Here is a 23762-nt window from a genome sequence, read left to right as displayed (position 1 = left end):
TATATTACTAAAGAAGTTAGACAGTGGACCAAAAAACAACAAAGATGGCACCGATCACATACAATCACCATTCGAAGTCAAGAAAAACAAGCAAATTGCATGTGCAAATCTCCAAACGTGCCCCCTGTCCAAGAGCACTCCCCTATTACCAGGGCCAAAACAATGAAAAAACTAAATCAGAGCTGCACCACTTTACATAAATATTCAAATTCATTAGATTAGCAGATTTTTGATGAAGCCACGAAGTAGTTGAACAAGGATCAACATTATTCTTTTTTTCTTTCTCTTTCTCTTTATTCATTCATGTTTACAAGACAGACAACGTGTTTCGTCCTAAACATAGGACTTCTTCAGGGCAATGTTTAATACATTCAGAACATTAGATATAACGGAATGAGCTCTGATTTAGTTTTTTCATATTACTAAAGAATGCTGTGGTTGCACACCGTGATTAACAGACAGCAAGTACACTTTCTATTGAAATGGACACTAAATTTGCACAGACATACAGGTTTGCGGATAAAACGACACAGAGCACAAAAATAATGTTGGAAATGGAGTTTCAAAAAATATTGATCATTTGCGTATCACCACGTAAGTGTCTTGATTTGTTTTAATCCTTTTAAAATCTTTGTTTCCATCTCATTTTAGAATTACAAAACATGTATTTTATTTGTCCTTTCCCAACTGTTAATATATTCTGAAATATTTGGGCAGTTAATTTACAGGCATTTACTTTTTTGTGTGTGATATCCTACACCCTTTCCTTTTAGACTCCCTGTGCCCCAGCAAGATTATCACATAGTTCACTTGAAAAAATCCTCTCACTCTGCAGTTGGAGAAAGTTACCACCAATCTTGGTGTTAAAAAAATAAGCAGTGGTGGTGTCCTCTAGATACAGACTTATTCAAGTTAAATATGTTCACCGCCTCTATTATACACACCTTTGCCTCTGGAAGATGGGAATTATTACATCCCCTCACTGTTTATGTTGCGACAGGGAAGAGGGTTCTTTCTTTCACACTGTATGGAGTCGCATTGCACTCCAACCCTTCTGGAGTAGAGTTCTGATTTTGCCTTAAGGAGGTGCTGTCCTGGGACATCCCGCACGACCCTAGACTGTTCCTCCTTCATAGCGTAGATGAAATAGGAGGGAATCGCTACAAGCAACACCTACTCTTCCTTGCTCTCACACTCGCCAAACGGGATATCGCTCCGTCATGGAAAGGAATTTCTCCACCGACAATAGGGAAATGGAGATGATTGTATGGGTGCCGAAATTGCAGTCTTCCAAGCGAGGGGTTGCCCTCAAAGGCATAGGAAAATGTGGTCTTGATGGGCTACGTACAGGGGCATAGATCTCCCCCCCCTTCCTTCGCAAATCCCCTAAACATTAGCTTCCACGGGCGGCTAGCGGCCATATTACATGCCATGGTATACTCTCTTTCAGAAAGCTGTCATCAGCAAGATTGAAAAATCTATTAAGTTCGTTCCTGCCCCCTGTTTTAACACCTCCAAAGATGAGAATTCTACCCTCCTGTCTCTGAAAAATGACAGTAGTCTCACTATAAAACCGTGCGACAAGGGTGGCGGCATTGTTCTTTTTGATACTAAAAGATATAAGGAGAAGATGCTCGAGCTACTAAGCTCTGCTAGACACTACTGCAAAATCGCTCTCAACCCTGAATCAAGAATTAAGAAACGTATTCTACAGGAGGTAGAACAAGGGATAGAAAGAGGTGACATTTGCACGTCGGAAGCTCTCTTCCTCACACCTACCTACACCCGCATTCCCATTATCTATGGCCTACCAAAGACCCACAAGAACCAGCTTGATCCCCCACTGAGACCAATTGTGTCTACGATTGGTTCAGCAACGGAGCCGCTCTCGAAGTATCTTGACAGGTTTCTTCAGCCCTTGGTGGGTAGTCTGCCGTCATATGTCAAAGACACGGGACATTTTATCTCCAAAATTGAAGGTCTAGACTATAACTGTGAACATGAATTCCTTGTTACCCTGGATGTGGAATCCTTATATTCTAACATCCCCCAGGTTGAGGCAGCCAAAGTAGTCAGCAACATCATCCAATCTGACCCCTCATTGTCAAATAAAACTTTTTTGGTTAAAACTCTCGAAATTGTTTTGGAAGAAAACTTCTTCGAGTTTGACGGGCAGCTATACCAACAAGTTACAGGTGTCAGCATGGGGGCGGCATGCGCTCCAAGCATTGCCTGCCTATACATGGGGAACTTTGAGAGACTTAACATCTTTAATGAGGTCGCGCCATTTTTTGAAAATGTGCGACACTGGTCGCGGTTTATTGATGATGTCTTTTTTATTTGGGCTGGCGACCAAGACTCCCTGGAGGTATATATCGAATGGCTTAACGCGGCAGATTGCAACATCAAGTTTACTGCCCATTTTAGCACCATGAGACTTGAGTTCCTAGATGTTTGGGTGGAACACCATGATTCCAAACTGGCGGTGTCTCTCTACACCAAACCGACCGCCAGAAATACCCTCTTGCATTTTGAAAGCTTCCACCCTAGGAGCCAGAAAGATGGGATCCCTTTCAGCCAGTTTCTGCGTCTTCGCAGAAATTGTACTTCCATCAAGGACTATCTCGCCAACGCTGAAAGCATGAAACAAAAGTTCATTGACAGGGGGTATCCTCCAAGACTAGTTAGGAACGCCATGAAACGGGCTCGTTTCTATAACAGGGATTCTATGTTCCAGAGCAAAAGCCAGGAACCTATGGACAAACTTGTTTGTGTTACCAAACACTCTACATTCAACAATAAGATCAGACAGATCATCAACTCGGAGTGGCATCTCCTGAATCTGGGCGAGCAACCAGCAGCCATGCCCAAACCGGTTTTTGCCTTCCGCAGGAACAAGAATCTTAGGAACCATCTGATCAGAGCTAAGATCCCGAGTCAGGGAACATGGCTACAACGGTCTATCGAGGGAACCACCCCTGTAAGAGGAAACCACAAATGCGGCACTTGCCATGCCTGTGCCAATGCCATTGTAGGCACCTCTTTCTACACGAATGGCTTCACCGCTGGCCTTAAAGGTATTACCAACTGCCGAACATCGAACTGTGTTTATGCAATCCAGTGCCCCTGTCCATTGACCTATGTTGGCGAAACCTCGAGAGAGATCAGAGTGCGCATTGGCGAACATAAGTCCTGTATCAGACGTCTCAAACACTCTGCCCCTTTAGTAGGACATTGGGCGGAGAAGATGCACTCTGAGGAAGATCTACGGTGGACGATTTTGGAAAAAGTACAAGCCCAAAAGGGCACGAATCCAGAAGACCTACGTAAAAAACGTGAGGTTTTTTGGATTTTTGTCCTTGATACTAAGACCAGAGGACTGAATGAATCCTTACCATGGGAGAATGCCATAATTTAAGAACTTTTCTGTGCCCCCTTTTGTAATTGTTTGCATTACCTTTATTTTTTGAACATTCGAGTTTATTTTGTAATATACATATTCCTCCTTATTTAAATACATAATTCTTTCTCATGTTTGTTACCTTTTAGTCTCGTTTTCATGTTTGTTAATTCTACTTCGAATACTCTTCGTGTACTCGTTTTTGATGCTTTTCTATTTAGTATCCATGCGCCACTTCTCTCTTTGTTTGTTTCAATTTCACCTTATTTAATTATTTTTTGAGCATCTTTTAACCTGGATACCGTGTCGGCTTTGTTGCTTTAGGGCACTTACCGTGGCTCTTGTTCAGCCCCGTTTATTGGTTTACCCATTTATTCCGACCAAGCTAGTTGGTTGACAGTTTTTTGTGCCTCACCAGGTGATTGGCTGTTCAGCTGGGAAGGATTCTGACTCGTAGAGCTTAAATACCCGCTCTCCAATAGGATCTCCTCTTATGCGATCTTTTCCGCGAAAAGCTCTTGCCGTCTTGACCGCCGTTATCGAGAACGCTGACATTGAATATATCATTCAGGTAAACTGTTTATGTTCGTGTCTACTACGCTTTTATTTTCGTTGGCTGTATGCCTATATCTTAGGCTCGTCACTTTCATTATCATCTCTTTAGTTTGGCTTATTATATTTTTTTGCTTTTCAGCAATCTGAGCTCTGGATTCTTCATACCTAAAGAATCTCAACAAATCCGTTTACGCTTTTGATAGCTTCAGTATACTCTAGGAAAGGTCCGTTTGGACCCAGGTGAGCATATCTTTTTTCACTGGATATTCCCCCTGTATGATAGCGGCCTTTTATTGATATCATTGCAATTATTTGCCTTCTTAGTCTTTTGACTGAATATTCAGCCATGCATGCTTAGCCTACATATTCATTACTTCATTCCGTGACCCTCATAACCTGTCCGCTTTCCTTGCTTGTGGTATCTTGTTTTCCTAGACTCCATTTTAATTTCCTGTGGAGACTTTTCCGATCCGAGTATATATGCTACAAACACGGGAGCCTTGCAGGCGGATCAGTTTTTTCCCACAACACATGAATAATTTTGCTGCTGCACTGTCGACGGCTCTGAAATTTAGGTAAACCCGTTTGATAGCTTGTTTGCCTATCTTCATTTCCATCAATTTCCTTGCGAGATAATTTTGGGTCGCTTTAAGTGAGTGTTGCAATCCCTATTTTCTGACCACGACAGTTTCTCCTTGTTGGTCTCTATTATTCTTTTATATTCATTTTTGCTTCACCATTTTTCAAATCTTTAAGGTTTATGTATTCATGTGCATTGTTTTCTTTTCTTTTTTATTCTGTTTTAGAGAGCCATACGAAAGAGGTTCTTCATTAGTATAGATTTGCATTTTTCTTCCTTGATCATCACTTTTCACATACACAGGTAAACACATTTATTTATATTTTTGTTTGTAGTTCTCATTTTGGTTTTTTTTTTTTTTGAATTCTGTATTCTCTTAGTACTAGACTGTTTTTCTTTGTGTCCGGTTATGGATTGCTTGTAGAAATCCTTTAAGGGGTTTTCCTGTTTTATTGGTCTGTATTCATATTCTGTTTCTTTTTTGTCTACATTTTCCTTCTCTGTATTCCTAGGTGTGAATTATTCTGCATGCTTATATATTCGTTGTTGTTTTTAGCATTATAGCTTCCAAAATATAATAGAAAATTTATTTTCGAACAATAACGTGTTTCCTCCTTAGGGACTATGGCACTCAGTTTGTGGATTTGTCTGTTTGTTTAAAAACATTATTCTATCCTCATAGTTTTTTCTTTATTTCCATTTTTTCATTATTTCTTCTTATCCTTATAGGTCCCAGCCTGTGTGTGGGGGTCTGTCTGCTACGCCCTGAGGAAGGTGGTGCTCCTGGTTAGGAGTGGTTTCACCGAAACGCGCGTCGGCGTTTTTCTTTGGGCCTGCCATTCCCGCCCCTGAGACTCTCCATATAGCTTGATTTCTAGCTCATTGTTACCATCTTGACCTATTACCAGATTTCCCTGTGATCACCTCTCTGGGAATGGGCCCTTGAAAGGCTGTTTGGCCTATGTTGAATGATTTTTGGAATGATGTATGAATGTGAGCTGCTTGAAGTTGAGTGTATGTCTTTTTGATTGAAAATCGTTCCCCTTCTCCATACCTTCTTTTTTTTTTTCCCCCCCTGCCTGGGAACCTGTTTTTTGTGGCTTATTTTTGCATTATATTTCTGTTTTTTGAACAGCTTTTCAGTATGTCTTATGTGTTATTGACTTTCTATAAAAATACATAAGCGAGTCATCAAATGCTCATATTAATATGTTTCTAAATAAAAAGGAAACTATTTTCTATCCATTGTGATCGTTTTGTGTTGTGCTGCACTTGTATTGTTCATTTTACATTTTTCTGTTATTTTGTCACAATATCCTTTTCTTCTCCTTGAGTGCCATACCCTTCAGGGGTAAAATATATGATATTTAGTACTTTTCAAGCATTAGGGTAGAGTTTCTTGTGTTTTTTTGCTTATACTCTCTTTCAGGCCATGTGTCCATCTTTAATTATGCTTGCCGGGGTGGGTGGGGTGGTAATGCCTGCATACATTTTTTGTTTATACTTTTGTTACATATGCCAAATGTATCCAATGATTTGTCCCTCCTTGGTAAATTGTTATTATCCTGTTTCAAAATGGTATACATCGGGCGATTGCCCATATGGTATGGTGAAAATTCAATAAAATAGGTTTAAAAAAACAGAACAAGCAGTTTTTCAAAAGACACAGTCTGACATCTGACCTCCAACTTTGAAGCAAAGCAGATGTAACAAGATAAAAACATAATTTAAAGGCATCTTTCTTTCACATTCACCATCTGAACTCCAGACTGAGGGATTCTTGATCGCATAATGACACACAACAGACAGAGAGGGACCCTACAAAGCACCCAGAACATAAACACCAGCAGCAATCCCACACGTAATGCTCAACATGCCTACCAAACACACACACACACCATGTACCAATGGGCACTATAGGTATGAGTTGTCATTGAAAACGCAAGCAAGACTTATTGGTTTTGCCAGTGCTTGCTCTGCCTGACGCTGCATTGGAGTGTTGCGTGGAAACCTCTCGGATGGCACTGTGTGATTGTTATGTTGGTTGGAAGTGTCTCTTGTGAACAGTTTCTTCTGCTTTTGGAAGAAGTGGAAAGCGACTCCCTGCCACTGCATAATGGGATGGATGTAGGTCCCCAGTGGCAGTACAACCAGGTCCACTGGGGCAACAGCAGCCAAGCCATATACAATGAAGACCCGAAAACATACAACAGGCTTCTGAACATCAAGCCACGCCCATTATTGAATGCAATCTTTGTCCTAGGAAAGATGGGTCCACATTAGCATGTTTTTACAGTTCTATGAATCCATACTGAACAGGATGTATAGCATTATATACCGTAATCTAAATAAATATAGTTGTATACTGGGAGGAAAAAGCAGTATAAACAAATAAAAACTATTTTTGAAATCAACTGAAAGGTTAGTCTCAGGGTCACAGGAGGGTCGAGGCAATATTTTCATCAGCCAATAACGAACACAAAGAGGTTTTCAATAGAGAGATGTGTAGATCCCAAGGAAAGTACATCATCTTCACAGATGAATTAGAGGGCGCTAGGGCAGCCTTTTCAGTTATCAGCCACATGAATGAAATTAGCCGTTCTTTGCAGACTGTTTCTTTACCTGATTATTTTATGTAAATCAGCTTCCAGATTCACCCGGATATTACTGGGTTAAGGGCACTGCAATGCCATAAAACCGTTTTACAAATGAGATAGATAACATATGTAATAACACCATTCTTTAAATGCAAGATTAGTAGTTGCCATTACTTACATTTCAGTTTCTTGTTTTTGATTTTGTATTTTCATGTACTCATTCTCCAGCCCTAAATATGTAAAACCATATCTGTGCAGGAAAAAGATCAGACAAAACATTTTCAGGTTCACTTGATCATTTAACGATTACATTTTTTACAAAAACAAAATGTCATGTCGATTTTTCTTTAGGTCCCGAGTGCCTGGTGACCAGCTAATGAAAGGGGTTCCACTTGGTCTATCCCCTCCCATGATTAATCATCCTATGGGAAACTCCCCGAGCACAAAAGAATCCCAAGGCGTCGGTCGATTCACCAAAATGCCTGGGGTAGTGGAAGTGACATCACATGTTTTGACCCCAATGACATCACAGGAAGTGATGTCATGACTTTAGACACGCTGTCACCCTTCCCCCAGCTGTTTGGGATCTATCTAACTTTTCTATTATCTGCCACGTCTTACTCAGCTGTTGTTGACTCTTGTTCACCCCTCTTCCCTATCTTAACTGTCTTTCTCACTGATCTCCTTATAATACATGCTTTCCCCTCTCTCACTGTTCTCCTTTCCTACTTGTTCTGTCTCTTTTTTCACTCTATTTCTACCTCCTCTCCTACTCCCTTATCTGTCCTTTTTTTCACTTGTTTATGTCAGGGGTCACAGCTGCTACTCCTGGTGACCCCTAAATGACGTCCATGGGCAGAGGGTCTGTAAAGGACTCACTTCTACACTCGTAGGCAGGAACCAAAGGACTCTCTCAGAAAATGCACTTATGACAGCTACAGGGCTGTTGAATACAACCAATGCCAGCCACATAGTAGGGCCAGGGAATTGGCTCTCGTATGTGTTCCCGCCATCCCAGCGATCTTGCGCCCCTCATCATTACTGGATATAAAATGAATTTCAAGACCCTCCATAAAGTTGTCCAATCACACATGTTGTAGAACATATTGTTTTACCAGCTCGGAAGACATCTTTTACTGGTGAAAATAAGCAGTGACCACTGCAAGAGTCAAGGGAGTTGGACGCGTGGGTGCATTCTCCAATTAGTGGCCTGAGCACTAGAGTGTCTTCAAAACGAACATTGTTTCTAGGCTCCTTACTCTGGGCCACTTTGTGAAGCACCCACCCTCCAGTCCCGATCCAAATGCAAGATGAGCTATCCTTGCTGGGCGCGCTACCATGGAAGCCATTTAGGGACTGCCAGGGGTTGCAGCTGCGACCCCTGGCTTGCCCCTTGCTACTCCTTGACACTGCCTTTGAGACTCATGGCCTCAGAGGTGGCAACATCAGTGCCTGGAACACCGAAGCAGCTCACCCTAATGCACGTCCTTCGGAGCTCCATTTTCACGGTTTTCTGTCAAATTTTTATTACACAAATAGTGAATAATATTATTCACTATTAGTGTAATAAGAAAATTGAGAATAATTAGCTGGAATACGACACTATCTGACAGCTAAGTAAGAAAAAAATGCTTTTAAATTTATGTTGTATGCATGCTTGTAGGTGAGTGTGTTTATCGGAGTGTGTGCAAATGTGTGTGTATAGTTAAGCATGTGTGTGTGACTCAAAGTAAAGGTCAAATGGTGTCTGATGTCACTTCTACTACCCCAGTCATTTTGGTGAATTGACGCCCATGCGAGCTACCCTTACATTGAATGCATATCCTTTTGGCGTGCTTCTCTACACTAGCCGCAACGATACATGGAATATAGGAATTAATTCAACCAATACGCAAGGCAAAACTGGGTGAAAAAAACACTGGCATCCAACGAGTGGAGAAGCATCAACTTTCATGAAGAGAGTCAATCAAGACAGCACAATTGTAGGCATTTTTGGTATAACTCTATGTCCACACATCTGTATAGATCCCCATACCCTCTACGGTCAGATTTGCCCCCTCACCACACACGCGCATCACCCCTCTAGCAGTTTGCATCCATTCTGTCTTCCAGATGCTCTGAAGCTGCAATCCAGAAGCGCGTTGCGATATAGAAATCAAAACATGAATATAAAGAATCAATAAATACACATATGTTGATAAAGTCACGTGTCCTGGGTATTACAGAATATCTCAAAATAAAAGAATATTTCTAAGACGTGAGACATTCTTCAATGACGAGCTTACTTTTTAGCTCCTGTCACCAATGCAATTTCATCAGGGGAAGATGAAATGTAGGAATATTTCCGCTCCGACGATAAGGGCCGCCCATCAGTCTGATCGTGCTCTTTAATTCGAACAGTGTGGCATAAACACAGGGCACGCAAAAACAGCTCCTCCTTTTCCTAAAAATAAGAAAAAAAACACAGATTCAAGCCCCTTCTTTTTACTGCATCATCTCGTCACACACAGAGGATGAAGACTGTAACACAAGGAGTAAGCAAGACAAGACTGAGACCAGGACCTCCAATTAATACCGACATTTAGAAATGAACTCATGTCTCACTTGCTCATAACCACTCATAACTGTGAGACACCTTCCACTGCACAGGCCAGTTACCAACCAAAGTGGGGTGTCGGTAACACGTCAATGTTTGTGACCATCTTTGCAGTCTGAAACCACTGCGATAAACAGAAGGGCGACACTTTACAAACTGTGCTGTTTGTGATTCAGAATGAGTCACAAATGTTACTTTGCGATTGAAAATACTTTTATGACACACAAAATAAATTTTGGTCATTGCGACGTAGCTTTCGGTGGTCACAAAGCCTGTCATTTTGTGAACTGGAGGCTTTGCCAGGGTAAAGGGTACATTGACTCCACATCTGTTGAATCTTCTTTTGTTAGATATTTACACAGTTCCGAAATATTTAGTTATTATTGTCCTCAAAATGAGTTAAGGTTTGAATTTTTTGAGATCATATTTTGTCCTTACTTTTTATATTTGTGGTCAGGTTCATTACTTTGTTTTTAAAAGCCCCACCTCGGGCTATGATTCTCCTACTTAGGGCCAGATTACGATACCGTAGGAAACAGCTCTGACCCTTGGTCCGAGCTGTAACTACGGCATTGTAATCGGCTGTTTGGATTCCTTTCCAACGACCCCATTTTGATGGGGTCTGTCGGAAAGGAATCCAAAGCAGATTTACGAATGGCCTCTGACGGGCTCGGAGATCCCGTCTGCCATTTGGAAAGCCTCCAGTAATCCCACTTTCTGCCTGAGGGATTATGATGGCAGATTCCAACAGCCTTTCTGTGCAGGGCCCCATGGGAGCAAGGCCTCCGGATGGCGGCCTAGAGGGCACTTCTGGTGCCCCCTTGTTGATCCCTGGACCCGGTGGCAGGCACCTTGTGGTGCCTGCCACCGGGTGCAGGGATGAACTGCACCTCAGCTTTTTACAATGAGAGCATGCATTCCAGTCGGAAAGCACGCTCCCATTGTAAAGAATAGGAATGCGACCGGACAGTGTTCAATCGCATCCTAATTGCTGGGCTGAGACCGACGACAGGAGGTCATTCTGTCCCAGTTCCCAAACGATGTCGGACGGATCTGAGTCCGTCCAATATCGTAATTGGGCCCTAAATCTCTAAATAAATTATAAAAGTATATACTTAATGTAATGGAATTCGAAGAAAACTTTTACTTAGTGTAGTGGTGTTTAAAGAAAACTGATTTAGTGACTATGCGAAACTTGGATCTTTAGAGAAAGATTTCCACAATGATGAGTATCACAGATTTTGGAAACCTGTCCCACTCTTCTAGCTGAATGTTGAGCAAGTCTTATTTTTCTATTCTCTAGGCTTGTTCTCCTGCATCAGACCTCATCGTCTTGTCCCCGTTTATAGGAGTGTGTGTTGTGAAAGAGTACATAGGCGATGCGTCTATTGACCATAACTGATTCAATATATGAATGACCTTCTTATGCCCCATTAAATCAATGGCATTTGAATAGCTTATTATATATCATTTTAAAATTGCATAGAGTCATTTCCATATGGTTTTATAAATCCCAGGGAAAAAGACAAGGTGGTCTGATGTCATTGTGTTTGGCTAGTGTCAAGTGGCTTAGGGCCGATTTCACAAACTTAAACTTTTGTGTAAGTTAACAATTGTTCGATATTCACAAAGATGGTTCACTAGTAGTAATTTGATGACTACAGAGTCTTCGTACACAAAAACATAGGACTGTCCTATCTTTTTATTTGCAGAGACTCCGCAGTCGTAAAGATACTAATAGTACAAGTAGTTTATGACTGTGGAGTCTCCTCACATAAAAAGATAAGACAGTTGTTAGAAATGGGATTTCTGGTTGGCTAGGGCTTGCGCCAAAGCCAGGCAGAAACCACCACTCTAGTCAGGGCTGGGGAGTTACACGCCAAAGATAACCCCTGCTCACCCCCTTGGTAGCTTGGCACGAGCAGTCAGGCTTATCCCGGAGGCAATGTGTAAAGCGTTTGCGCGCGCACCCATCAACAACACCCAAGGCCCACCACAAAAGAAACTCCACACAAGGTATTATATAAAAATAGCCTTTGTATTATACCAAACACATTAGATAAAAACACACACTTTACAATATGCCAACAGGCACGGGCAGAATTTACAAGGGATTATATGTACAGGGCACAGGGCCACATGGACCACTGTCAGGAATTAGCACTTTTAGAACTTAGCACTTAGAACATAGGATAGAAAATTACTGTAGCACAAAATAACTCATGTAGCACACAACCAGTAACTACTGGTAACAGGTAAGTACCACCTACGCAACCCTAACCACCTTAGGAAAATGTCACGCAGGGAATCAGGACCTCGCTAGCACCACCTGTACTAGGAGAAAAACAACCACCTAAGTATCACAATCCCTGTAGGGGCATAAGCACATTACACATGACGCATAAACACATTCAGAGGTGTACACACAAGGCACATGACACATAAAAACACATTCAGAGGCGCAGGTTTAGGAACAATAGCGCAAAACTTACATTAGCCACCACCTGTGGCAGTCCCTAGGCCAACTGGCCTTGTAGGGGGGCTAGGACGCCCTATGTCCCAATGTCAGGGCAAGGCTGCGCAGGCTGCGCAAGCCCCAAGCGTGGAGGGCACAACCTACACGTTGCAGCTGCCCACGAAGTGCTGGGCAGCTGTGGAGGGAGCCTGGGACCACTGTGCCTGTATATCAATCTGTCACACTTGGAGCCTCTCTGGGCTCTGGGAAAACAAATATGCCCTGGGGCAATGGTGGAGCCTCGTGGGCTCTAAACAACCAATGTGCCCCGTCGTTGGAGCCTCGTGGGCTCTAGAACAAATGTGGGGGCGACGTTGGAGCGGCCCGCTGCCTTCTGGGGCCGCTCTTTTCACCAAAGGAAAAATGCCCCCGTAGTTGGAGCCTCGGTGGCCCTGTAAATAGTGGGGGCCCGTCGTTGGAGCCTCACAGGCTCTTTAAACAAACAGAACTGCCCCCGTATACGTCGGAGCGGCCCGCTGCCTTCCGGGGCCGCTCTGCTCACCAAGAAATGCCCCCGTATGGTGGAGCCACACTGGGCTCTACACAATTAAGCCACGTTGGAGCCTCTCGGGGCTCAAGGAAATCGACCGGCACCCCCAACACATGCGCGGAGTCCCCCAGCCCTTTGCACTTACTGGGCTGCTCTCCGGGAACTCCCGCGTCGTCTCCGCTCTCCGCCGGCTGCACACCGGACTTTTCCTGGCCAGTGCGAGGTGTCACCAGAGAGCTCCCGCTCCTCGGGGCTCTCTCGCTCTCTGTAGTTCTTCCTGCTTCGTGGACTGGAGAGCGGGGTAGGCTCCCGTCTGCTTCCGGGTTGAGGCCCCGCCCACGTCCCAGTCAGCGCTGCCTGACTTCCTGGGCTTCCCCGGCCGCGGCGGTGATTCTCTGGCAATAAGAGGGGTAGGCTCCCTCGTAATCAACGCAACTAAGCGGGGTGGGCACCCGCCAGTTAAATAATTAAATAAGCGGGGTAGGCACCCGCCGACGACCACGGCAATGTCCCTGGCAGGGTGGGCACCTGCCAGGGGACTTCAGGATCAGTCTAGAACAGGACAAATGCCGGGTGGGCACCGGCTTTCAGAAATAAAGCGCTCCGAGCGCTAAAGGCAAATAAAAGCGCTTCCAGGCGCTTAGGGATACAAATAAAGCACTCCCAGCGCTTTAGGTGAGAATACACACAAAGTCCAGCAAAGTTCTCCCCTACATACAGCAAGGCAGGGGTGGGGGCAAGGCTGGACCCAGAGCCAGCTCACTGGGCCTCCAGGCAGGGAGGTAGTCCAAGTGGCGGTCCTCTGGTCCAGCAGCAGCCCCCCTCAGGCAGGATCCTGGAAGAGAACAAATTGTAAGGGGACATAGCCCCTTCTTATACTGTAAAACCCTTTGTTCTTGGTTCAGGGTGAGGGGAAAACCAGTCGCAGCTGGTTGGGGAGCACCCTTGATGTGCTCAGCCCCTCACTCTATTCACTGGCAGGGCTAGGGTCATCAGTCGCACCACAGGGGGCGGAGCCAGCATTGTGTGGGGAAAGCCCTGCCCTATTCAGGTCCAAGGTGCACTCCTCCCCAGCCATCAGCATGCTAATCTCACACTATGGAACCAGGTCACTTCACAGACCCAACCAGACTCCTGGAGCCAGGCTCACCAGCCAGCTCCAGCCAATCACACGCCAGACACACTTTACACTAATATGCCAACTCCTAGAAGTGGCACTTCCGCACATGACATAATCACGCATTATAAATCATTGCGAAGCATTCAATCACACGAGTCCGCACATACCAAACTCGAGCCTGCACACCCCACGCATCAGGAACTACCAGGGACACATACATTCCCCATGCATTCCTATGGGAGGGCAGGCCTATCTCACCACATGCACTCAGAGTGCGCACGCACTTTACTCTGGGACACAGGGAAAGTGCGCAGAAACCAAAAATCACTACCACCAGGTCGCCAATAAAAACAAAAAGTTCAGGGGTGAACCTGCCAGAAGGGCCAAGTCCAACAACAGTCCTATCTTTTTGTGCGTGAAGACTCTACAGTCGTCAAGTTACTACTAGTAAATGCCTTTGTGAATAGAAAACAATCGTAAACTTAGACAAAAGTGTAACTTTACCTTAATAAACCAGGCCCTTATTGTTTAGAGATGGATTGTACAGTTAATGTTATGATATACATGTGTCTGATCCTGCCATAGATCCATGTAGTATGCCAAGTGCATGGGTGTGTGCTCCAAACGACTACCATTTATTTTCCCAATAGGATGCATGGATGTCTGTTGCCAGTTAATTATATAGCTTCAATGCTATGATGGGGAGCATGGTCACGCTAACTCATGATGAATATTTGCAGCTGGATAGAGAGGTGTAACGAAAACGACAGTGCTTTGACAACTGCTTTGCTTTGGTGACATGGTATGGAAGGGCTGAAAGGACGTCTGCCTAACGTGTTATGCATGTGTGGTTTAAATTAGGACTATGAATGTAGAGGACTGACGAAGATGCATAATTGAATAATAAGTGGTGTGTGCTTTTTAATGTATTTTGTTTACTTTTTACATTTTTATATAGCGCAGACATGGCCCAAATGCACCAGAGCGCTTTACAACAGCAGCAGGGTAGATGGGTTGCAGCGAGTTACAGCAATCAAACATTTACGTCGGTAGATGCGTGCAGGAGTTACCACAGGAGACAATTACAGCAGTTGGTCAAAGGTCGTACACAGTTAAAGCATCGGTTTAGATGGTGGGGTCACATAACAAAGGTAGATCAGATCCTGGTGGAGAGAGTATTTAAAGTATTGTTGAGGGTGATTAACCAAAGTGTCTGTCAAATAGGAGGAGCTTGAGGTCCTTTTTGAAGGGGAAAAAGCAGTTGTTTAGGCATAGAGAGGGAGACAGAGGGTTCCAGATTCTTGTGGCACTACCAGAGAATGACTGGCTCATGTCTCGTTCTTGACTGAAGATGGGGGGGTTCCAGGAGCAGGGATTGGGCATTTCTGGAACACCTATTTGCTCCAGAGATTGTGAGTTTCTCATTTAGATAGGAGGCCCATGTGTCATACCAGTGGTTTGATGGATACATTGATGGTCTGTGAACATAATGCAAGTCTGCGTAGGAAAGAGATATAGAATAGATAAAAGATAGTTAGTCACAAGTTATCACTGGATAAAGGATGATGGAATGCAACAAGCCCGTACACATGATGAAGGGCAGTTGACAGAAGGCCTTGGCAGTGGTGTCCATGAAACGTCATGGCACAGATACACACCCTATGCGTGCTGTCTGTCAAAAGTCAAACTAGCAATGTTTAGAATCAGCAAAAGGAATTACAGACTAGACGTGAAACCCTGGTGCAGCCCTGTCCCTATAGGATGGGTGGCAACAAGAGGTCCTTGAGCGAGCGGAAGAGGGTCTGGAGAGGATCACTGAAGGAGGAAAGAGCTGAAGGGATCAATTTGAGGAGCATAATCAGGGTCCACAGATCTCAACAGTTACAAAAGTGACAGTCCGATCCTGTTGCTAAACAAGTACAACAACGGAACAAACCATGGCGAAGGGTTCATCCAGATAAGACAACAGGTAACAGAGCAGTGAGTTTAGCACAAAGACTTCTTGGATGGGAGCTAAAGCTCCTGTAGCACAGTCTTTAAGGACAACACACTTAGAAGGGATGAGGGCACAAACAGCACTATTATCATACTGCAGGGCCCACCCAGACCCAAAGAGAACACAAAATCAGAACCATCACTGAGCATGGATATCCCAGATGTCATACGAATAACAGCAGTGACAGGAATTCAAAATTCAATCAGATACAAGGTGCAAAATTAGCACAACGACCGACAAATCAACGCATGGCATCAACCTAGAACAACAAAATAATCACAATGTAAGGTTAACACAAGAACAAAATGACAGCAAGAATAATCATAATGTCAGATCACCGAGAGAGAGAGGGTGAGAGTGTGTGGGCACGTATAACCCACGCTGCGGGGACATGTCTGGATCAGTCCTTGGATTGTGGGTGAACCCTGACAAAACCAGACAAACACCATCTTTGTGAGGACCGGTGTTCTTCGAGAATCCATCCTAGCAATGCGTTGAGGTACTTTCGAATGAGTGCATCATAAAACCTAAAAGTGCTGTTTTATTTGCCTAGGTCCGCAAACCTAACCCAGTATCAAAGCTTGCATGGAGTTAAAATAATAAATATACACTTCATTACGGTCAATGTTGGGTGTGTGTGTGTGTGTGTACTTAAACAAGAAGTGGCGAGTATGAGATTGTACTGTGGACATAGCAGTTATCCATCAGAATAATTACCTGCTTCACCCTGTATTAGTTTCTAACTCTCACCCGCCCCATAACCCCTTCCTTGGCCAGATCACAAAAAAGTGAGCCTGGGTAGTGCTGCTTTAAGGCATGGTCTGGGGCATGGTTTTGGGCTATTTTTTAAATATCTTCTAAATACATAGAGCTGGGATGGCAACATTTCACCACTTACACTGGTACTTTAACAGAATGTTCTGCTTTTGGATGGAACCGTAGCAGTTTTTGTTGTAGTTTGTTGAAGTTAGCAACATTACAAAAAAATAAAAAAAGTCAACGCACCACAACAGAACAACGAAGGTTAACACAACAGTTCAAAACAAGAACACAACCTCAGAACACAAATAAATCATCACTACAAACAAACTGCAACACAAAACATAACCGCAACATACCACGATACACAAAACAATGGAACACAAGAAAAAACAACATAAATATAACACAAAAGCACAATACAACCCAAGTTATCACAAACTGTGTCATAAAAACAGGACACAATTGTATGATGTTGTGGTCATCCTCCATCAGTGCTTGCTTTCAATTCTGCTCTACTCCAAGAAAATCACTTGACTGGTACACATTTAACACTGACTTCAGTGACTATCAGTCTTTCCCTGGGCCTGAAGTGGGTCTGTAACTTCTCCCGCAACTGAATTCAGGGCCTTCGTTGCCCTCCTAGGCTCCCAAAATATGTATTTCCATTCGAGTGATTCTGAGCTTATGGCTGCAGCATGCTGGTTTAGACGCCCTTGGCACAGAACCCCTTCTTGAACCGTGCTGGTGTTTCCTTCTCCCTAGAGTTATAGGAGCCGTTCTCCACTTCTAGTACCCCCTCCTTACCCACTGTATCTTGGTTTCAGTCTTGTCTCTCTCGTATGTTACTACGATTATAAGTCAACACCCCTAGTCCAAACATAGAGGTTGAGGCCTTACGGCCAGAGCTGCTGACTCTGAAGCTGGAGAACCAGGTTCGAGTCTCGGCGTCGGCTCAGCTTCTTGTGATTCTGGGAAAATTACTTAATCTCCCCGTGCTTACCAAAAAATGAATGTGTCCTTGTGTAACTTAACTGGTGCGCATGTAAAGTGCTCCAATACCTTCGGGTCGAGTTCACGCTATATAAATTTGCACTAAAAAATGATCCTTCACTGACTACTGTTTGTACACATCAGAGTTTAAGGCACACCGTGTGTAGCTGAGCTATGGATTGAAGGACGCCAATCCTAAATTAATGCGTCAACCTTGGTTCTTTGGAGGCCATGACCTCTGCCTTGATTTTGAGTAATGTGAGTAAGAGAAGTGGGCTCTGCCACGAGTTTATGCTTTCTGATCACCCTTTCAGTACTGGAAGGTGAGAGTCAATATTTTATTATTGTTTGTCGTTGCTGTGCTCCTTCAGAACCTATTAGTAACATCTGGGGGTCATTTGAGGGTGCAGTCGACGATGCTGTCCTTTGTCTGGTCTGGGAGACCCTCTGCCAGGGTGGAACTAGGGTAGAAAGTAGGCCCGGCACCAGAATAAAAGTGGCCACATTAGCTAATCAGAGCTAAAAACGTGGCCCAAATTTGCAAATCGGAGCAATTTTGAATTTGAAAAAACAAGCTGCGTAGTTGTTTTACCAGGTATGGGCGGCTGCATGGATTTGAGCTTGCATTTTGTAAAATCGAACAAGTTACTTACCTTCAGTAACGATATATCTGTAAGAAACATTAGTTGGTGATAGATTCCTTACCTTAGAATTACCCCCAGGCGTCAGACTGGATCTGCAAAGTTTTCGTCAGCAGTACGCCTGCACGTCGGAAGGTGGCGTCATGCGGCTCTGCATCAGTCGTTGGCGGCGTGGTCACCGAGATGACGTCGCGGCAGCTACTTAGACGCCGCCCTCGCGCACTGACGTCAGTTCCGTACACGACTTTCTGCGCCAGGAACGCAGAGCCATGCAAGATACTTACCACTGGTGCATTGAAACTAGGGCCCTGAAAGGGTTGACCTTAATCCTAGAAATCGGTCCGCAGAACGGGGAGGATGGGTGGGGCGGTAAGGAATCTATCACTAACTAACTATCGTTACCGAAGGTAAGTAACTTGTTCATCTGAAAGAAACACATAGTGTTAGATTCCTTACCTTAGAATAGATACCCCAGCAATGCCAACCCCGGTGGTGGGTCTGCGAACCAAGATCACATCAGGAAGTTTCGGAGAACAGAACAGCCAAAGAAGCAGTCTCACCAGACGTGGCTGTCCAGGCAATAGTGCTTAGTAAAAGTGTGCAGCGAGGCCCACGTAGCTGCCTGACAGATGTCTTGTAAGGGGACACCAAGTCCCAACGCCGTAGTAGCAGCCGTCGCCCTGGTGGAATGGGCGCGCAGCCCCACCGGAGGCTCCTTTTCAGCCAGAGAATAACAGGCTTTAATACACAAGACGACCCATCAGGAGATAGTCCACTTGTGTACGGCCCGACCTTTTTTGGCGCCAACGTAGCCAACAAAGAGCTGGTCATCCAGCTGGAACTGTTGTGTGCGATTTAGGTTAAAGGAGAGCGCACGTTTCGGGTCAAGAAGGTGGAGCCTCTCTTCCTCTCTGGAAGGATGCGGAGGCAGAAAGAAGGTGGGCAAAGTGATGGTCTGCCCGATGTGAAAGGCAGGGACAACCTTTGGCAGAAAGGATAGACGGATACTGAGCACAACCTTGTCTGGATGGACAGATAGAAAAGGACGTTTACAAGAAAGAGCCTGGAACTCACTCACTCTCCTGGCAGAGGTGATGGCAACCAGGAAAGCAGTCTTCAAAGTCAGTAGACGAAGAGGACAGGTGTGAAGAGGATCAAAGGGAGCGCACATTAAATAAGTAAGAACCAGGTTCAAGTCCCACTGTGGCATTATGAAAGGAATAGGAGGGAAAAGATGAATAATGCCTTTGAGGAATCTATTTACAACAGGGGACTTGAAAAGAGAGGGCTGATCAGGGAGCCTGAGAAAGGCCAAAATAGCATAAAGGCAGCCCTTGATAGTGACTTGAGCAGAGCCCTGCTGGGCCGAAGAAAAAAGGAACAGAAGAACTTCTGAAAGAGGGTCAGAAACGGGATCCACAGACTTTGCTATTAATGTCACAAATCTTTTCCACCTGCAGGCATATACCAACTTACTGGAGGGACACCTGGCTGCCAGAATGACATCACTGACTTCAGGAGGCAAGTCAAAAGAAATCAACTACCACAGCTCAATCTCCACGCAAAGAGGTGGATACTGGACAGGTTCAGGTGGAGGACCGTCGACTGCTTCTGCGACAGAAGATCCTCCTGAAGAGGCAGTCGGATCGGGGGATCGATCGTCATACTGAGTAGCTCGGGATACCAAACTCTTCAAGCCCAGTCCGGAAGCCACAAGAATGACTTGGGCCCAGTCGCGCCTGATCTTCAGCACTCTGGGCAGAAGTGGGATAGGCGGAAAGGCGTACAACAGACCGCAACTCCACTCACGACGAAAAGTGTCGCCTAGCAAGTGCCGCCTTGGAAATTCCAACGCGCAGAACTGCTGACATTGCACCTTCTCTTCGGTGGCGAATAGATCTAACCAAGGCTCTCCCCACTGTCTAAAGAGACCTTGCGCCACGTCAGAGTGAAGACAACATTCGTGATCAATCATGCACCTGTGGCTGAGTTCGTCCGCCCTGGCGTTCAGTGAACCTGCCAGGTGTTGAACCACTAGGGAAAAGCCCTGCTGTTCCAGCCATGTCCAGAGGCGCAGAGCCTCCTGACATAGGGTCCACGACCCCACCCCGCCCAGTTTGTTGCAGTACCACATTGCGGTGTTGTTGTCTGTGAACACCTGCACTACCTTCCCCTTGACAGAGGGAAGGAATGCCTTCAGAGCAAGTCAGAGTGCCCAAAGCTCCAGAAGGTTGATATGAAGCCTGGACTCCGCCAGAGACCAGAGGCCTCTGATCTCCGCCTCTCCCATGTGGCCCCCCATCCCAGGAGGGACGCATCCGTCACTACCATGTGCTCCGGTTAAGGAAGGGAGAGGGATCTGCCTTGGACCCAATGCCGGTTCATGAGCCACCACTGCAGCTGTTGTGCAGTGCCCTCCGTGATCTGGACGTAATCGGACAGGTTCCCCTGATGCTGCGCCCACTGGAACTTCAGGTCCCACTGCAGAGCCCGCATATGCCATCTGGCATGAGTGACCAGCGGGATGCAGGAGGACATGAGACCCAGCAGCCTCAGGGTTATCCTGACCAAAACCCAGGATAGAGGATGAAAGATCGTAAGCATAGCCTGAATATCCTGGACTCGCCGTTCGGGAGGATAGGCCCGAAACTGCGTCGTATCCAGAACCGCTCCGATGAAGAAGAGCTTCTGAGAGGGAATCAGGTGCGACTTCGGCACATTGATGGATAACCTCATTAAATGTAGGAGGTCGGCCGTAGTCTGGAGGTGGGAGACGACAGCCTGGGGCGTGCCCGCCTTCAACAGCCAGTTGTCGAGATAGAGAAAGATCGGAACTCCTGATCTGCGCAGATGAGCTGCAACCACCGCCATCACTTTCGTGAACACCCGAGGGGAGCTGGTAAGGCCAAAGGGGAGCACGGTAAACTGAAAGTGCTCGTGACCTACCGTGACGCGCAGGTAACGCCTGTGGGCCGGCAGGACGGGAATGTGGAAATAAGCATCCTGCAGGTCCAACGCTACGATCCAGTCTCCAGGGCAGACCAGACCTGAGCCAGGGTTAGCATCTTGAACTTCTCCTTCCGGAGGAAGCAATTGATATCCCTGAGGTCGAAGATACGACGCAGGCCCTTGTCCTTCTTGGGCACCAGAAAGTCGTGGGAATAACAACCACGTCCTACTTCTGGCGCAGGAACGCGCTTGCTGGCCCCCTTGGCCAAGAGGGACGCGACTTCCTGTTGAAGAAGTGCCAAATGATCCTCCGACATGCGGTGGTACTGGGGTGGCATGGCTGGAGGGGTAGTCTCGAAGGGGAGGGAGTAGCCCCTTTGGACTATTTGTAAAACCCACCTGTCCGAAGTGATGGTGCGCCAGTGGGGGAGGTGATGGCGAATCCTGCTGCCCACTGGCATTTGATGGGCCTGAAAGACCAGGCTAGGAAGGTTTGGGGACAGTGGTGTCCGGGGTGGAAGTGAACTGACCCGCCCGCTGGCCCCCTGACCCGCCTCTGCGAGTCCCACCTCCGCGGCCGCGCTGAGACTGCTGCAGCTGCGGCCTGTGGCTCTGAAGCGAATGCGTTGGGGCGCCCCTTCCGTGGCCACGAAAGGAGTGAAAAGCAGGAGGCAGAGGAGGGCGAGTGGCCGAAAGGCCCAAGGACTTGGCCGTAGCCCACGAGTCCTTAAAACGCTCCAACGCACTATCTGCCTTGTTGCCAAAAAGGTGAATGTCATCAAAGGGCATGTCAATCAGGATCTTATGGACATCCCCCGAGAAGCCAGTAGTCCTCAGCCAGGCGTGGCGGCGGAGCACCACTGTCGTGGAAATCGCTCTGCCCAGCGAGTCAGCGGTGTCAAGGCCACATCGCATTTTGAACTTCGCTGCATCTCTCCCCTCAGCAATAGCCTGAGAGAGCACTCTCCATGCCTCCTCTGGACACTGAGGCAGCACTTGCGCCACCGTATCCCACACAGAGTGGGAATAATGGCCCAAGAGGCATGCGGTGTTCACAGACTGCAGACCTGAACTGGCAGAAGAAAAAAATCTTCTTCCTAAACTGTTCCAGTCTCTTGGATTCCCTGTCCGGGGGTGCGGTAGGAAATGCGCTCTGGGACGTGGTAGCTTGAACAACCAAGCTCTCAGGGTTGAGGTGTTGGAAGAGGAAAAGGGGGTCGCCTGGGGCTGGGCGATCGCGTCAGGCCACGTTCCTATCCACAGGAGCCCCTGTGTTGGGCCTGGACGAGGTGCCCAAAAGAACGGAAAGTGCCTCATTAAAAGGCAGCAGTGGCTCCGCAGAGGTAGCCGCCGGCAGAAGCACTTCTGTCAGGAGGTTAGTCCTGACAGCCACTGTAGGGAGTTGGAGGTGGAGGGCCTCGGCCGCCCTACGCAACGCCACCGCATAACGTGCACCCTCCTCCGTAGCCACGTTAGTGAGCATGTCAAGGTCAGGAGAGGTGTCCAGACCACTGGCATCCCCCAGTTCCTGTGCCCTGTCCGGGTCATACTCACACTGTGCTGTGAGAGGGTCCTCAGGCCCCTCCCAGTCCTCCCCTTCCTCCGAAGGCTGATGAACAGGCCTAAAATAAGGAGGCTGGACATAGGTAAAGAAAGGTCCCATTGGTGTCGGAATCGGCGTTGAGTCACGCCGTACCTGCTCCGTGTCCACATCGGGGCTGAGACCGGGGGTGACGTTGCCCGCTGCCACGGGTGAGGTCGGAGGTGGTGCCTGTGGGGTCGACGTCAGTGGAGTTGTCACGAGGTCAACCGGGATCCAGGCCTAGATCCCTGGGGGCCCTGCGGCGCCATGGCCAAAGTCGACAGCGATGCCAGAGCTGGAGCCGCCGACAGCAAAGGGCGAGAACCCCCAGGCACGCTGGCGGGGCACGACGGTCTAAAGAGGCGGGCCATGGCTGACAGAAATTCCTGCAGCTGGGCTGGAGTCGCTGACGGAACCAGGAAGGGCGGGTAGGCCGACGGCGACACCGTAGGCTCCGCCAGAGCCGCAGGGGAAGCACCACCCACACCCTCAGCCGTGACAGGTGAGGGGAAGTCGGTGAGCGATGACGCTTCATCGACTTCTTGTGATGCTGCATCTTACCTGGTCCCGAGTGCGAAGACTTCGATGCCGACGAACGATGGTGATGGCTCCGCGACCGGTCCCTCGACCTCCCATGGGACCGGGACCTTGAGCGGCGCGGAGCCGACTGCCGGACTTCAAGTAACTTTCGGCACAGCTCCCACAAAGTCTTTGGCGCCATGGCCCAGCAGTCGGGGGACGACTTGGGGTTGTGGTTGCGCCCCAGGCAGTAGACACACACGCGGTTCGGTTTTGTCTCCGACATCATACGATGACAGTCCCTGCAAGACTTGAAGCCGGGCATCCATACGGCACCAGGAGTCGATCGACTCGAAAAAGAAGAGACAAAAGGCCTCGAAAAACTCAGTCAAAAAGTGACTGGGGGTACCGCTCTCTCCGGACCTGCGCTCGCTGGCGCGGAAAAATAAAGAACTGGCGTCAGCGCGCGA

General features: G+C 46.7%; 1 protein-coding gene across 5 annotated transcripts in view; it reads right to left on the bottom strand.

Annotated features, from left to right (window-relative positions):
- The window catches only part of ATP11C (ATPase phospholipid transporting 11C (ATP11C blood group)), an 804025-nt gene that overhangs the window by 209831 nt on the left and 570432 nt on the right, over positions 1-23762 (bottom strand). For all 5 annotated transcript variants that reach the window (XM_085607959.1, XM_085607958.1, XM_085607957.1 and 2 more), the window contains exons 14-15: positions 9418-9575; positions 7311-7382 (exon numbers count right to left, since the gene is read on the bottom strand). In XM_085607959.1, coding sequence (XP_085464085.1) covers positions 7311-7382; positions 9418-9575 — 230 coding nt within the window. The remainder of the gene's footprint in view (positions 1-7310; positions 7383-9417; positions 9576-23762) is intronic.

This window comes from Triturus cristatus, chromosome 5_2 (assembly GCF_964204655.1).
Source record: "Triturus cristatus chromosome 5_2, aTriCri1.1, whole genome shotgun sequence".
Taxonomy (NCBI): Eukaryota; Metazoa; Chordata; class Amphibia; order Caudata; family Salamandridae; genus Triturus; species Triturus cristatus.
Note: the sequence above shows the minus strand (reverse complement) of the source record. Positions and strands in the feature narration are given on the sequence as shown.